General features: G+C 45.6%; 1 protein-coding gene across 1 annotated transcript; it reads right to left on the bottom strand.

Moving 5' to 3' along the window:
- Positions 1–2,333: 2,333 nt before the first annotated feature.
- LOC119270357 (chitinase CLP-like) lies at positions 2,334–3,813 on the bottom strand. Its single transcript, XM_037552364.1, has one exon. The coding sequence runs from the start codon at positions 3,781–3,783 to the stop codon at positions 2,512–2,514; it is 1,272 nt and encodes a 423-aa protein (XP_037408261.1). The 5' UTR covers positions 3,784–3,813; the 3' UTR covers positions 2,334–2,511.
- Positions 3,814–14,727: the final 10,914 nt, after the last annotated feature.

Here is a 14,727-nt window from a genome sequence, read left to right as displayed (position 1 = left end):
GGACATTTGGGTCCTTGTTGATACGCCTCCAGTTCTACCGCTATGTGAGTTTCTCAAACATAGTTATTAGCTAATTTATATTGTTTATTTCAAAATAATTGACAACTTATTTCCATTGACAGCTTATTTTTATTGTTCAAAGAATGTGCGGGAGATGGTAGACAAAACCCACTACACCGATGGCTCCGAATTAACAACTTACAAGGAGAAAAATCATCTGGTCGGATTTTGTACTGACATTGAGAATTACAATATCCACAATCAAACTTCTTAATATTATGGTAAATATGTGCCACTAGTGCATGTGTTCAACTACGGTAACTACCATGGAGATACCCTGGTAAGATTTTTACTATTACGATATCCGTGCATCTTTTGCATACTTCTAAAACTAGTACATCATTGCTAATTATGAAGTTATTACTATGTTTTTCAACAGATAATCCAAGAGAATTGTGTGCCTCATTTGATGTATCAGAAAGGTAGTCTTAATGTTTTGAACATACAGCCAGGTCATCCTACGAATCTCAACTGTCCATACGAGATTTCTAAAAGAAGTGGAGACATGAAAATCAAAGGATGGAAAAAATGTATGGACAGTCGTAAGGAGGTTCTTGGAAGCAAAAGGAAGCGAAGCGCAAGAATTAGAGACATGATGATCTCCATTCTCCATAATGGAGAGTCAGGGTCTCTATTGTTTTATGCTATTTTATCTTAAATAGGGTATTTAGGTCCTGCCTAATACTGATGATCATGTGCTAAGAACAATTAAGTAGGGTTGGTTCGAGACTTGTAATGTTCTATCTTAGTATTACTTCCGACAAACTCGCTACTCGCGGTCTCGAGACTTGTAATGTTTTATCTTTGTTCGGTCTTTTGAATTCGGAGACTAATATGATGAATTGTATTCGGAGACTAATCTTCTATTGTATTCGATGAATCTTCTCTTGCTGTGGGGTGCTGTCTATATTCTGTCCAATAATATATTTTGTAACCTGTGCAAAATTCAGAAAAGTAAAAAAAGAACCTAATATTCATACTAATGGCGCATCACCCCATAGTGCGCCATTAGTATGCCAGATACTAATGGCACATGGTGGCCTATACTAATGGCGCACGGCGTGGTGCGCTATTAGTAAAAAATACTAGTGGCGTAGTACTAGTGGCGCACCAGTAGTGTGCCATTAGTAGGCAAAACTGGTGCGCCACTAGTAGGCCTTTTCCTAGTAGTGGTCGCTCGCCTGATCTCCCGCTCCGCGCCTCCGCCCGCTCGCCCGCTCGCCGCTCTGCTCCACCGCTCGCCCGCTTGCCCGCTCCGCTGCTCACCGGCTCTGCTCCGCCGCTCGTCCGCTCACCCGCTCTGCTCCAGCCTCTCCTCGTCTCCGCCGTCTGCCACGCCGTCTGCCCTCCGCCGCACTGCTAGTTTGATGCTAATTTGTATAGATTGAACATTTGATGTTAATTAGCTAATATGTGGAGGTGCATTTGCGCTACTGCCTTCTGGTAATGGTTGCTGCTGTTGTTAAAATTTTATAGATTGAACATTTTTTGATCTGCTATAATGGTTGCTGTTGCTGTACTGCTTATGGTTGTTGCTGCTGTCAAACATTCAATTTCATTTGAATTGTATTTGAATGTGAATGTTGTTGTTGTAGTGTTGCTGCTGTTGATATCAATTTCATTTCATTTTGTAGAAATAAAAAAAATGAAGAGATACTTTTCATCGGTGGCCGCAACGAAAGTGTCTATACCCGGCGTTTTAGCGGGAGGGAACCAAGGATTTGGTGCAATTGAGCCATATTTTGAGGTATTCTTTTGAGATAGCTATAGCTTGATGGACGAAAAAAAAATTCTCTCGTGACGAATTTTTTTTTTTGGTGCCCTGGGCTTGCTCCAATCCTGGCTCCGCCACACACACGTGCCCGCGCGGGGGAGGGGGTGATGCGGGGTGGTACTGATATTGAATCCTGCTTGTCTCGGCTTGTACAATTTTTCCTAAAAAAACTAGACACACATAAAGAGAGAGAGGGAGAGGGAGAGAGAGAGCAATGAATAATAGCGCTTGGACTAAAAAAATGGAGAACCGGACAGAAAAATCGCAAAATCCTGCGGGGATGTACATTTTTTGTGTGCATATTGTATTGTATTTATTTGTTACTGTAGACGTTGATACTTTTAAATACAAATTTCATCGAACTTTATAAAGTTTGACTTTATAAAAAAATATCATGTGATGTTTGACTTAAGAGAAATCTTTACGAAGTTTAGAAGACTAATATCCGAATGGAAAAAAGACAGAGAAGGAAAGAGAGTAACAGTTTTGCTACTTGCCCAATTGTTTGAATATAGCAACCACACACAAACAAGTGCAATTTTCTTAAATGGGGTGAATATCTCTTAGCATGGCGGAACCGCGTGACAAACGTCGCAGGCCAGTAACACTGAGCATCCAGTAATGAATACTCCTACTTCAGTAGAGATACAGATTTATTATCACCGACCATAAAATGCCTAGGCGCTGCGAGTAGTGAAATTGAAGTGGCTGCACTGCGTGAAGGACCGCAGCCTGGCGAACCCCAGCCGCTTCTTCTTCATGTCGAACTCCAGCACGGTGTTCTCCATCTGGAACCCTCCGATGAGCACCGACGGCGCGCTGCCGTCCCCGCCCTTCACCCCCTGCATCTGCACGAACGCCAGGCACGCCGTCGTGGGCCCCATGTCCACCATCAAGCTCAACCCGTCCATCGTCCAGTTCTTCCCGCCGCCCAGCGTCAGCGTCACGGCCGGCACCAGGTAGCCGATCCGCGTGTTGGCCAGCGTCCGCCTGTCGTAGCACAGCTGGAACGGCGCGTAGGGCTTCACCGCTTTCGCCACGGGCCCGCCCTGCGCACCCTGCTTCGCCAGGGCCTTGGTGAACGCGTCCACCAACGGGAGGAACACGTCGGAGCGGAGCAGCGTGAAGGGCGACCTCGTGCAGAGCACCGCGCCGCCGGTGGCGAGCGCCTGCGCCGGGACGGGCACGCGGGCGCTCTCCACGGCGATGGACTTGATCGTGATGTAGTGCGCGGGGTTGCCCTTCTTGGCGACGAGCGGCGTGTAGGCCAGCTCCTTCGTGTAGTCCCTCTCCGGCTGCGCCATGAAGTGGAGCGGGCCGCCGCCGAAGACGGCCACGCCGGGGTCGGCGGAGAGGCCACGGGGCAGACATAGGAGGAACTTGTTGGAGACCTTCTGCGCGGACGCCACCTGCGCCGGCAGCGCCAGGTCGGAGCCCGCGAGCCCCGCCACGCCCGAGGCGCCCTGCGGCAGCGACTCGAGGAGTTTGCTGGGCGCGCACGCGGCCACGGCCCGCACGTTCACCTGGCTCACCGGGTTCTTCCCGTCGGTGGTGTTGGCGACGAACCTGGTGTGGATCAGGTCCCCGGCCGCGCACGCGCCCGTGACTGGGTTGTACGGGAAGGCCTTGCATACCTTGTGACTGTGGTCGCAGAGCTTGTCAGCCGCGCTCTCGGTGCAGCTCGGGGCGTGGTACTTGTTCGCGAGCCTGCATGTGTCGCTCTTGCACGGGAACGCCGCCGGCAGGTGGTCGGGCGCGCACGTCGACCAGACGAGCGGGCCGGCGGTGTCGACGACGATGTTGGCGCCGTAGTGGAATGGGATGGTGTAGAGGCGGGTGGCGGGGTCCTTAGTGACCGGGGCGAGCACCGACCGAGCACTTTTGCACGACGCCGGCCACGCCAGCACGGCTAGCGAGACGGCCATGGCGAGGAGGTGGAGCCGCGCCATCTTTCGTGGGCGGAGAGGTTTGTTGGTGGTGTTGACCTTGCGAGTGTGGCATTCCGTCGGTGGGTACGACCTTCTTTATATAGTGGAGGTGAGGCATGTGCGATCTCTCGAGTCTCGGCACCGGAATTAATGGCGATTTCCCGTCGACGATGAGGAGTGTACTATAGGAGTAGTCAAATTGTTTTCGACTGCCAAAGTGTCGGATCTTGCTGCGGCGTGCACAGGAAGGTGTGCATGCATGGGCGTGATCCATGCAGGGTGAGACTGACTGACCGAGTGCAAAGCCCATGTTCATTTCTGTCCATTTCTGTGCACAGGAAGGTGCTTCCATGAGATGCATTGACCTTCTGACAGATCGCACCGACGAGGAGGATTCCGATGCACGCCATCAATCAAGCATCTGCAGAATTGAGACTAACAATGAGTAACTGGTTTAAACATAAACCAGATTGATGGGTGAAAACGTTTCCATACTCTTCATTATCAACTGTGAATAGGCAATTTCATGCTAATTCATTGGATGTATATTTTTTGATCTGAACTTCACAAATCTGCAAGTTTTATTTGACTTGCATGGTAAGTGCACAAGTTTTACCATACTGCTAGTTAAGAAGAGTAGCATGGTTGTTGTACTGCCAGTTGTAGCATAAGAAAGAGAGCAACAACGCGCACGCTCACTCACTTACTCCCATGCCATGCCACGGCATGCAGCGCAACGCGAATCGCCTTGCGTGAATCGCATTCGAGTTTGGCCTAATGTTATCATCTTGCTAGAAGAACTACTTTTTTGCATGGCAATGCAGTGCCTACCTTTGGATATACACGTGTTAATACTCGATCTCGGTGGCCCGTCCTTGGACGGCTTTGCCTACTTGCTGGCGGATGACACGAGAGGGGGGATTCTACTTGCTAGGGATACCACGGTACTGCAGGTAGATCGTATCCAGAGGGATACTAACTTCCTCACGGGATTGGTACACCCTAGATCAGGAGAGGATTGGTGGATTTCGGTGGTTTATGGCCCCCAAGGAAACGAGGCGAAAACCCAGTTCCTGGAGGACTTGGCGGCTAGGCACGCGTTCTGCCCTGGACCTTGGATGGTGCTCGGTGACTTTAACATGATCCTGCGTGCAAATGAGAAGAGCAACACTAATGTCAATCGAACGATGATGAACAAATTCCGGAGCTTTGTTGATAGTACCGAGTTGAAGGAGCTTTATATGCACGGGCGTCGATTCACCTGGTCGAGTGAAAGAGAAAACCCAACTCTTACTAGAATAGACAGGGTCTTGGTCTCGGTTGATTGGGAGCTGGCTGAAGGAAATATGCCCTAGAGGCAATAATAATGTTATTATTTTATTTCCTTATATCATGATAAATGTTTATTATTCATGCTAAAATTGTATTATCCAGAAACATAATACTTGTGTGAATACATAGACAAACCAAACGTCACTAGTATGCCTCTACTTGACTAGCTCGTTAATCAAAGATGGTTATGTTTCCTAACCATAGACAAAGAGTTGTTATTTGATTAACGGGATCACATCATTAGGAGAATGATGTGATTGACTTGACCCATTCCGTTAGCTTAGCACTCGATCGTTTAGTATGTTGCTATTGCTTTCTTCATGACTTATACATGTTCCTATGACTATGAGATTATGCAATTCCCGTTTACCGGAGGAACACTTTGTGTGCTACCAAAGGTCACAACGTAACTGGGTGATTATAAAGGAGCTCTACAGGTGTCTCCAAAGGTGAATGTTGGGTTGGCGTATTTCGAGATTAGGATTTGTCACTCCGATTATCGGAGAGGTATCTCTGGGCCCTCTCGGTAATGCACATCACATAAGCCTTGCAAGCATTACAACTAATGAGTTAGTTGCAAGATGATGTATTACGGAACGAGTAAAGAGACTTGCCGGTAACGAGATTGAACTAGGTATTGAGATACCGACGATCGAATCTCGGGCAAGTAACATACCGATGACAAAGGGAACAACGTATGTTGTTATGCGGTCTGACCGATAAAGATCTTCGTAGAATATGTAGGAGCCAATATGGGCATCAAGGTCCCGCTATTGGTTATTGACCAGAGAGGTGTCTCGGTCATGTCTACATAGTTCTCGAACCCGTAGGGTCCGCACGCTTAACGTTCATTGACGATATAGTACTATGTGAGTTATGTATGTTGGTGACCGAATGTTGTTTGGAGTCCGGGATGAGATCACAGACATGACGAGGAACTCCGGAATGGTCCGGAGACAAAGTTTGATATATGGGATAATAGTGTTTGGTCACCGGAAGGGTTCCGGAAATCACCGGAAGGGGTTCCGGATGTTTCCCGAAATGTTTGGGTACGAGAACACTTTATTTGGGCCAAAGGGGAAAGCCCACAAGGTTTTTGGAAAGCGCAAAAGGAAGTTTTGCGGAGTCCAGGGGCCAGACGCCAGGGTCCCTGGCGTCTGGGTCCAGACGCTGGGAACCCTGGCTTCTGGCCCTAGAGTCCGAGAAGGACTCTTGCCTTTCGGGTGAAACCGACTTTGTGGAGGCTTTTACTTCAAGTTTCGACCCGAGGGCTCAACATATAAATAGAGGGACAGGGCTAGCACGAAAGACACATCAAGAAACACCAAGCCGTGTGCCGGCAACCCCGTCTCCTCTAGTTTATCCTCCGTCATAGTTTTCGTAGTGCTTAGGCGAAGCCCTGCGGAGATTGTTCTTCACCAACACCGTCACCACGCCATCGTGCTGCCGGAACTCATCTACTACTTCGCCCCTCTTGCTGGATCGAGAAGGCGAGGACGTCACCGAGCCGAACGTGTGCAGAACTCGGAGGTGCCGTGCTTTCGGTACTTGGATCGGTCGGACGTGAAGACGTATGACTACATCAACCGCCTTGATATAACGCTTCCGCGAATGGTCTACGAGGGTATGTAGACAGCACTCTCCCCTCTCGTTGCTATGCATCACCATGATCTTGCGTGTGCGTAGGAATTTTTTTGAAATTACTACGTTCCCCAACAGTGGTATCAGAGCCTAGGTTTTATGTGTTGATGTTTTATGCATGAGTAGAACACAAGTGAGTTGTGGGCGATATAAGTCATACTGCTTACCAGCATGTCATACTTTGGTTCGGCGGTATTGTTGGACGAAGCGGCCCGGACCGACATTACGCGTACGTTTACGCGAGATCGGTTCTCCCGACGTGCTTTGCACAAAGGTGGCTAGCGGGTGACAGTTTCTCCAACTTTAGTTGAACCAAGTGTGGCTACGCCCGGTCCTTGCGAAGGTTAAAACAGCACCAACTTGACAAACTATCGTTGTGGTTTTGATGCGTAGATAAGATTGGTTCTTGCTTAAGCCCGTAGCAGCCACGTAAAACTTGCAACAACAAAGTAGAGGACGTCTAACTTGTTTTTGCAGGGCATGTTGTGATATGATATGGTCAAGACATGATGCTAAAATTTTATTGTATGAGATGATCATGTTTTGTAACCAAGTTATCGGCAACTGGCAGGAGCCATATGGTTGTCGCTTTATTGTATGCAATGCAATTGCGCTGTAATGCTTTACTTTATCACTAAGCGGTAGCGATAGTCATGGAAGCATAAGATTGGCGAGACGACAACGATGCTATGATGATGATCAAGGTGTCGTGCCGGTGACGATGGTGATCACGACGGTGCTTCGAAGATGGAGATCACAAGCACAAGATGATGATGGCCATATCATATCACTTATATTGATTGCATGTGATGTTTATCTTTTATGCATCTTATCTTGCTTTGATTGACGGTAGCATTTTAAGATGATCTCTCACTAATTATCAAGAAGTGTTCTCCCTGAGTATGCACCGTTGCGAAAGTTCTTCGTGCTGAGACACCATGTGATAATCGGGTGTGATAGGCTCTACGTTCAAATACAACGTGTGCAAAACAGTTGCACACGCGGAATACTCAGGTTATACTTGACGAGCCAAGCATATACAGATATGGCCTCGGAACACGAAGACCAAAAGGTCGAGCATGAATCATATAGTAGATATGATCAACATAGTGATGTTCACCAATGAAACTACTCCATCTCACATGATGATCGAACATGGTTTAGTTGATTTGGATCACGTGATCACTTAGAGGATTAGAGGGATGTCTATCTAAGTGGGAGTTCTTAAGTAATATAATTAATTGAACTTAAATTTATCATGAACTTAGTCCTGGTAGTATTTTGCAAATCATGTTGTAGATCAATAGCTCGCGCTGTTGCTTCCATGTGTTTATTTTGATATGTTCCTAGAGAAAATTGTGTTGAAAGATGTTAGTAGCAATGATGCGGATTGGATCCGTGATCTGAGGTTTATCCTCATTGCTGCACAGAAGAATTATGTCCTTGATGCACCGCTAGGTGACAGACCTATTGCAGGAGCAGATACAGACGTTATGAACATTTGGCTAGCTCAATATGATGACTACTTGATAGTTTAGTGCACCATGCTTAACGACTTAGAATCGGGACTTCAAAGACGTTTTGAACGTCATGGACCATATGAGATGTTCCAGGAGTTGAAGTTAATATTTCAAGCAAATACCCGAGTTGAGAGATATGAAGTCTCCAACAAGATCTATAGCCAAAAGATGGAGGAGAATCGCTCAACTAGTGAGCATGTGCTCAGATTGTCTGGGTACTACAATCACTTAAATCAAGTGGGAGTTAATCTTCCAGATAAGATAGTGATTGACAGAATTCTCTAGTCACCATCACCAAGTTAGTAGAACTTCGTGATGAACTATAGTATGCAAGGGATGACGAAAACGACTCCCGAGCTTTTCATGATGATGAAATCGATGAAGGTAGAAATCAAGAAAGAGCATCAAGTGTTGATGGTATACAAGACCACTACTTTCAATAAAAGGGCAAAGGGAAGAAGGGGAACTTCAAGAAGAACGGCAAGCAAGTTGCTGCTCAAGTGAAGAAGCCCAAGTCTGGTCCTAAGCCTGAGACTAAGTGCTTCTACTACAAAGGGACTGGTCACTGGAAGCGGAACTGCCCCAAGTATTTGGCGGATAAGAAGGATGGCAAAGTGAACAAAGGTATATTTGATATACATATTATTAATGTGTATTTTACTAGTGTTCGTAGCAACCCCTTGGTATTTGATACTGGTTCAGTTGCTAAGAGTAGTAACTCGAAACGGGAGTTGCAGAATGAACAGAAACTAGTTAAGGGTGAAGTGATGATGTGTGTTGGAAGTAGTTCCAAGATTGATATGATCATCATCGCACACTCCCTATACTTTCGGGATTAGTGTTGAACCTAAATAAGTGTTGTTTGGTGTTTGCGTTGAGCATGAATATGATTTGATCATGTTTATTGCAATACGGTTATTCATTTAAGTTAGAGAATAATTGTTGTTCTATTTACATGAATAAAACCTTATATGGTTACACACCCAATGAAAATGGTTCATTGGATCTCGATCGTAGTGATACACATATTCATAATATTGAAGACAAAAGATGCAAAGTTAATAATGATAGTGCAACTTATTTGTGGCACTGCCGTTTAGGTCATATTGATGTAAAGCGCATGAAGAAAGTCCATGCTGATGGGATTTTGGAATCACTTGATTATGAATCACTTGATGCTTGTGAACCATGCCTTATGGGCAAGATGACTAAGACTCCGTTCTCCGGAACAATGGAGCGAGCAACTGACTTATTGGAAATAATACATACTAATGTATGTGATCCGATGAGTGTTGAGGCTCGCGGCGGTATCGTCATTTTCTGACCTTCACAGATGATTTGAGCAGATATGGATATATCTACTTGATGAAACACAAGTCTGAAACATTTGAAAAGTTCAAAGAATTTCAGAGTGAAGTGGAGAATCATCGTAACAAAAATAAAAAGTTTCTACGATATGATCGCAGAAGTAAAATATTTGAGTTACGAGTTTGGCCTTCAGTTAAAAACAATGTGAAATAGTTTCACTACTCACGCCACCTGGAACACCACAGCATAATGGTGTGTCCGAACGTCATAACCGTACTTTATTAGATATGGTGCAAACTATGATGTCTCTTACCAATCTACCACTATTGTTTTGGGATTGTGCATTAGAGACAGCTGCATTCACGTTAAATAGGGCACCATCTAAATCCGTTGAGACGACACCGTATGAACTATGGTTTGGCAACAAACCTAAGCTGTCGTTTCTTAAAGTTTGAGGTTGCATTGCTTATGTGAAAAAGTTTCAACCTGATAAGCTCAAACCCAAATCGGAGAAGTGCGTCTTCATAGGATACCCAAAAGAAAAATGTTGGGTACACCTTCTATCACAGATCCGAAGACAAGATGTTCGTTGCTGAGAATGGATCCTTTCTAGAGAAGGAGTTTCTCTCGAAAGAAGTGAGTGGGAGGAAAGTAGAAAACTTGATAAGGTAATTGTATCTTCTCCCTTATTGGAAAGTAGTTCATCACAGAAATCTGTTCTTGTGACTACTACACCAATTAGTGAGGAAGCTAATGATGATGATCATGTTACTTCAGATCAAGTTACTACCGAACCTCGTAGGTAAGCCAGAGTGAGATCCGCAGCAGAGTGGTACGGTAATCATGTTCTGGGAGTCATGTTACTAGACCATGACGAACTTGCGAACTATGAGGAAGCGATGATGAGCCCAGATTCCGCGAAATGGTTTGAGGCCATGAAATCTGAGATATGATCCATGTATGAGAACAAAGTATGGACTTTGATGGATTTGCCCGATGATCGGCAAGCCATAGAAAATAAATGGATCTTCAAGAGGAAGACGGACGCTGGTAGTAGTGTTACTATATACAAAGCTAGACTTGTCGAAAAAGGTTTTTGACAAAGTTCAAGGTGTTGACTACGATGAAATTTTTTCACTCGTAGCGATGCTTAAGTCTGTCCAAATCATGTTAGCAATTGCCGCATTTTATGAAATCAGACAAATGGATAAACAAAACTACATTCCTTAATGGATTTAAAGAAGAGTTGTATATGATGCAACCAGAAGGTTTTGTCAATCCTAAAGGTGCTAACAAAATATGCAAGCTCCAGCGATCCATCTATGGACTGGTGCAAGCATCTCGGAGTTGGAATATATGCTTTGATAAGTTGATCAAAGCATATAGTTTTATATAGACTTGCGGTGAAGCCTGTATTTACAAGAAAGTGAGTGGGAGCACTACAACATTTCTGATAAGTATATGTGTATGACATATTGTTGATCGGAAATAATGTAGAATGATTCTGCAAAGCATAAAGGAGTGTTTGAAAGGATTTTGTCAAAGAAAACCTCGGTGAAGCTGCTTACATATTGAGCATCAAGATCTATAGAGATAGATCAAGACGCTTGATAGGTTTTTTTCAGTGAGTACATACCTTGACAAGATTTTGAAGTAGTTCAAAATGGAACAGTCAAAGAAAGAATTCTTGCCTGTGTTACAAGGTGTGAAATTGAGTAAAACTCAAAGCCCGACCACGGCAGAAAATAGAATGAGAATGAAAGTCATTCCCTATGCCTTGGCCATAGGTTCTATAAAGTATGTCATGCTGTCTACCAGACCTATTGTATACCTTACACTAATTTCGGCAAGGGAGTACAATAGTGATCTAGGAGTAGATCACTGGACAACGGTAAAAAATTATCCTTAGTGGAATAAGGATATGTTTCTCGATTATAGAGGTGACAAAAGGTTCGTCGTAAAAGGGTTACGTCGATACAAGTTTTGGCACTGATCCGGATGACTCTTAGTCTTCATCTGGATACATATTGAAAGTGGGAGCAATTAGCTAAAGTAGCTCCGTGCAAAGCATTGTAGACATAGAAAAGTGCAAAATACTTACGGATCTGAATATGGCAGACCCGTTGACTAAACTTCTCTCACAGGAAAAACATGATCACACCTTAGTACTCTTTGGGTGTTAATCACATAGCAATGTGAACTAGATTGGTACACGCCGCTCATAGCTAGGGATACCACGGTACTGCAGGTAGATCGTATCCAGAGGGATACTAACTTCCTCACGGGATTGGTACAGCCTAGATCAGGAGAGGATTGGTGGATTTCGGTGGTTTATGGCCCCCAAGGAAACGAGGCGAAAACCCAGTTCCTGGAGGACTTGGCGGCTAGGCACGCGTTCTGCCCTGGACCTTGGATGGTGCTCGGTGACTTTAACATGATCCTGCGTGCAAATGAGAAGAGCAACACTAATGTCAATCGAACGATGATGAACAAATTCCGGAGCTTTGTTGATAGTACCGAGTTGAAGGAGCTTTATATGCACGGGCGTCGATTCACCTGGTCGAGTGAAAGAGAAAACCCAACTCTTACTAGAATAGACAGGATCTTGGTCTCGGTTGATTGGGAGCTGGCTGAAGGAAATATGCCCTAGAGGCAATAATAATGTTATTATTTTATTTCCTTATATCATGATAAATTTTTATTATTCATGCTAGAATTGTATTATCCGGAAACATAATACTTGTGTGAATACATAGACAAACCAAACATCACTAGTATGCCTCTACTTGACTAGCTCGTTAATCAAAGATGGTTATGTTTCCTAACCATAGACAAAGAGTTGTTATTTGATTAATGGGATCACATCATTAGGAGAATGATGTGATTGACTTGACCCATTCCGTTAGCTTAGCACTCGATCATTTAGTATCTTGCTATTGCTTTCCTCATGACTTATACATGTTCCTATGACTATGAGATTATGCAACTCACGTTTACCGGAGGAACACTTTGTGTGCTACCAAACGTCACAATGTAACTGGGTGATTATAAAGGATCTCTACAGGTGTCTCCAAAGGTGAATGTTGGGTTGGCGTATTTCGAGATTAAGATTTGTCACTCCGATTGTCGGAGAGGTATCTCTGGGCCCTCTCGGTAATGCACATCACATAAGCCTTGCAAGCATTACAACTAATGAGTTAGTTGCGAGATGATGTATTACGGAACGAGTAAAGAGACTTGCCGGTAACGAGATTGAACCAGGTATTGAGATACCGACGATCGAATCTCGGGCAAGTAACATACCGATGACAAAGGGAACAACGTATGTTGTTATGCGGTCTGACCGATAAAGATCTTCATAGAATATGTAGGAGCCAATATGGGCATCCAGGTCCCGCTATTGGTTATTGACCAGAGAGGTGTCTCGGTCATGTCTACATAGTTCTCGAACCCGTAGGGTCCGCACGCTTAACGTTCGTTGACGATATAGTACTATGTGAGTTATGTATGTTGGTGACCGAATGTTGTTCGGAGTCCGGGATGAGATCACGGACATGACGAGGAACTCCGGAATGGTCTGGAGACAAAGTTTGATATATGGGATAATAGTGTTTGGTCACTGGAAGGGTTCCGGAAATCACCGGAAGGGGTTCCGGATGTTTCCCGAAATGTTTGGGTACGAGAACACTTTATTTGGGCCAAAGGGGAAAGCCCACAAGGTTTTTGGAAAGCGCAAAAAGAAGTTTTGCGGAGTCCAGGGGCCAGACGCCAGGGTTCCTGGCGTCTGGGTCCAGACGCCGGGAACCCTGGCGTCTGGCCCTGGAGTCCGAGAAGGACTCTTGCCTTTCGGGTGAAACCGACTTTGTGGAGGCTTTAACTCCAAGTTTCGACCCCAGGGCTCAACATATAAATAGAGGGGCAGGGCTAGCACCAAAGACACATCAAGAAACACCAAGCCGTGTGCCGGCAACCCCATCTCCTCTAGTTTATCCTCCGTCATAGTTTTCGTAGTGCTTAGGCGAAGCCCTGCAGAGATTGTTCTTCACCAACACCGTCACCACACCGTCGTGCTGCCGGAACTCATCTACCACTTCGCCCCTCTTGCTGGATCGAGAAGGTGAGGACGTCACCTAGCCGAACGTGTGCAGAAATCGGAGGTGCCGTGCTTTCGGTACTTGGATCGGTCAGACGTGAAGACGTACGACTACATCAACCGCGTTGATATAACGCTTCCATGAACGGTCTACGAGGGTACGTAGACAACACTCTTCCCTCTCGTTGCTATGCATCACCATGATCTTGCGTGTGCGTAGGAAATTTTTTGAAATTACTACGTTCCCCAACACTGGCATGGACAGATTGCTTACTCCAAGCCCTTTCTAGGAGTGTTTCCGACCACGCGGCCTTACACATCACCACTAGTGCAGCTTTCTGGCCCAAGAAACGCTTCCGGTTCAAGGCTTTTTGGCCCAAGCTCGAGAGCTTTGAGCAAGCTGTTAAGGATGCCTGGGTTTGTGATCCAGCGATAGTGGACCCTTTCAAGAGATTGGACGCGCTGTTTAGAAATATGGGCGCTGCGCTTCAGGCATGGGGTCAGAAGAAAGTGGGTAACATGAAACTTTTGATGGTGGTAGCGACACTGGTCATCCTTCGACTGGACCAAGAAATGGAATCGAGAGGGCTCACAGAGCTAGAAACCTGGCTGAGGCGCGCCCTCAAGATGTCTCTGCTTGGGCTTGCCTCATTGGAAGAACTATCGAGTGGTAGAGATCGAGGCATAGATGGATACGAGAGGGCGATGCAAACACTAAGTTCTTCCAAGCGGTGGCAAATGGTAGGCGTGCGACGAACTTCTTCCTCATGTGCCTGTGGGCAATGAGGTAGCAACGGAGCAGGGCCGGACAGAGGAAATATTTTCGGATGCCTTCCAATATCTCCTGGGATCAGATCAAGCGAGAGGGCACACTTTGGACTTGAGGTTTTTGGGGATGGAAGAATTAGACTTGTCTGATTTGGAAGGCATCTTCTCGAAAGAGGAAGTTTGGTGTGTCATCAAAGAGATGCACCCGGATCGAGCACCTTGCCCGGACGGCTTTAGTGGATTGTTTTACCAGAAAGCATGGCCTATAATCAAGAACGACATCATGGCGGCTCTGATCAAGCT

The sequence above is a fragment of the Triticum dicoccoides genome, chromosome 3A (genome assembly GCF_002162155.2).
Source record: "Triticum dicoccoides isolate Atlit2015 ecotype Zavitan chromosome 3A, WEW_v2.0, whole genome shotgun sequence".
Lineage (NCBI taxonomy): Eukaryota > Viridiplantae > Streptophyta > Magnoliopsida > Poales > Poaceae > Triticum > Triticum dicoccoides.
Note: the sequence above shows the minus strand (reverse complement) of the source record. Positions and strands in the feature narration are given on the sequence as shown.

What these genes read in the sequence shown, in the direction of transcription:
- LOC119270357 (XM_037552364.1), bottom strand. Translation starts at nt 3,783, where the DNA reads ATGGCGCGGCTCCACCTCCTCGCCATGGCCGTCTCGCTAGCCGTGCTG.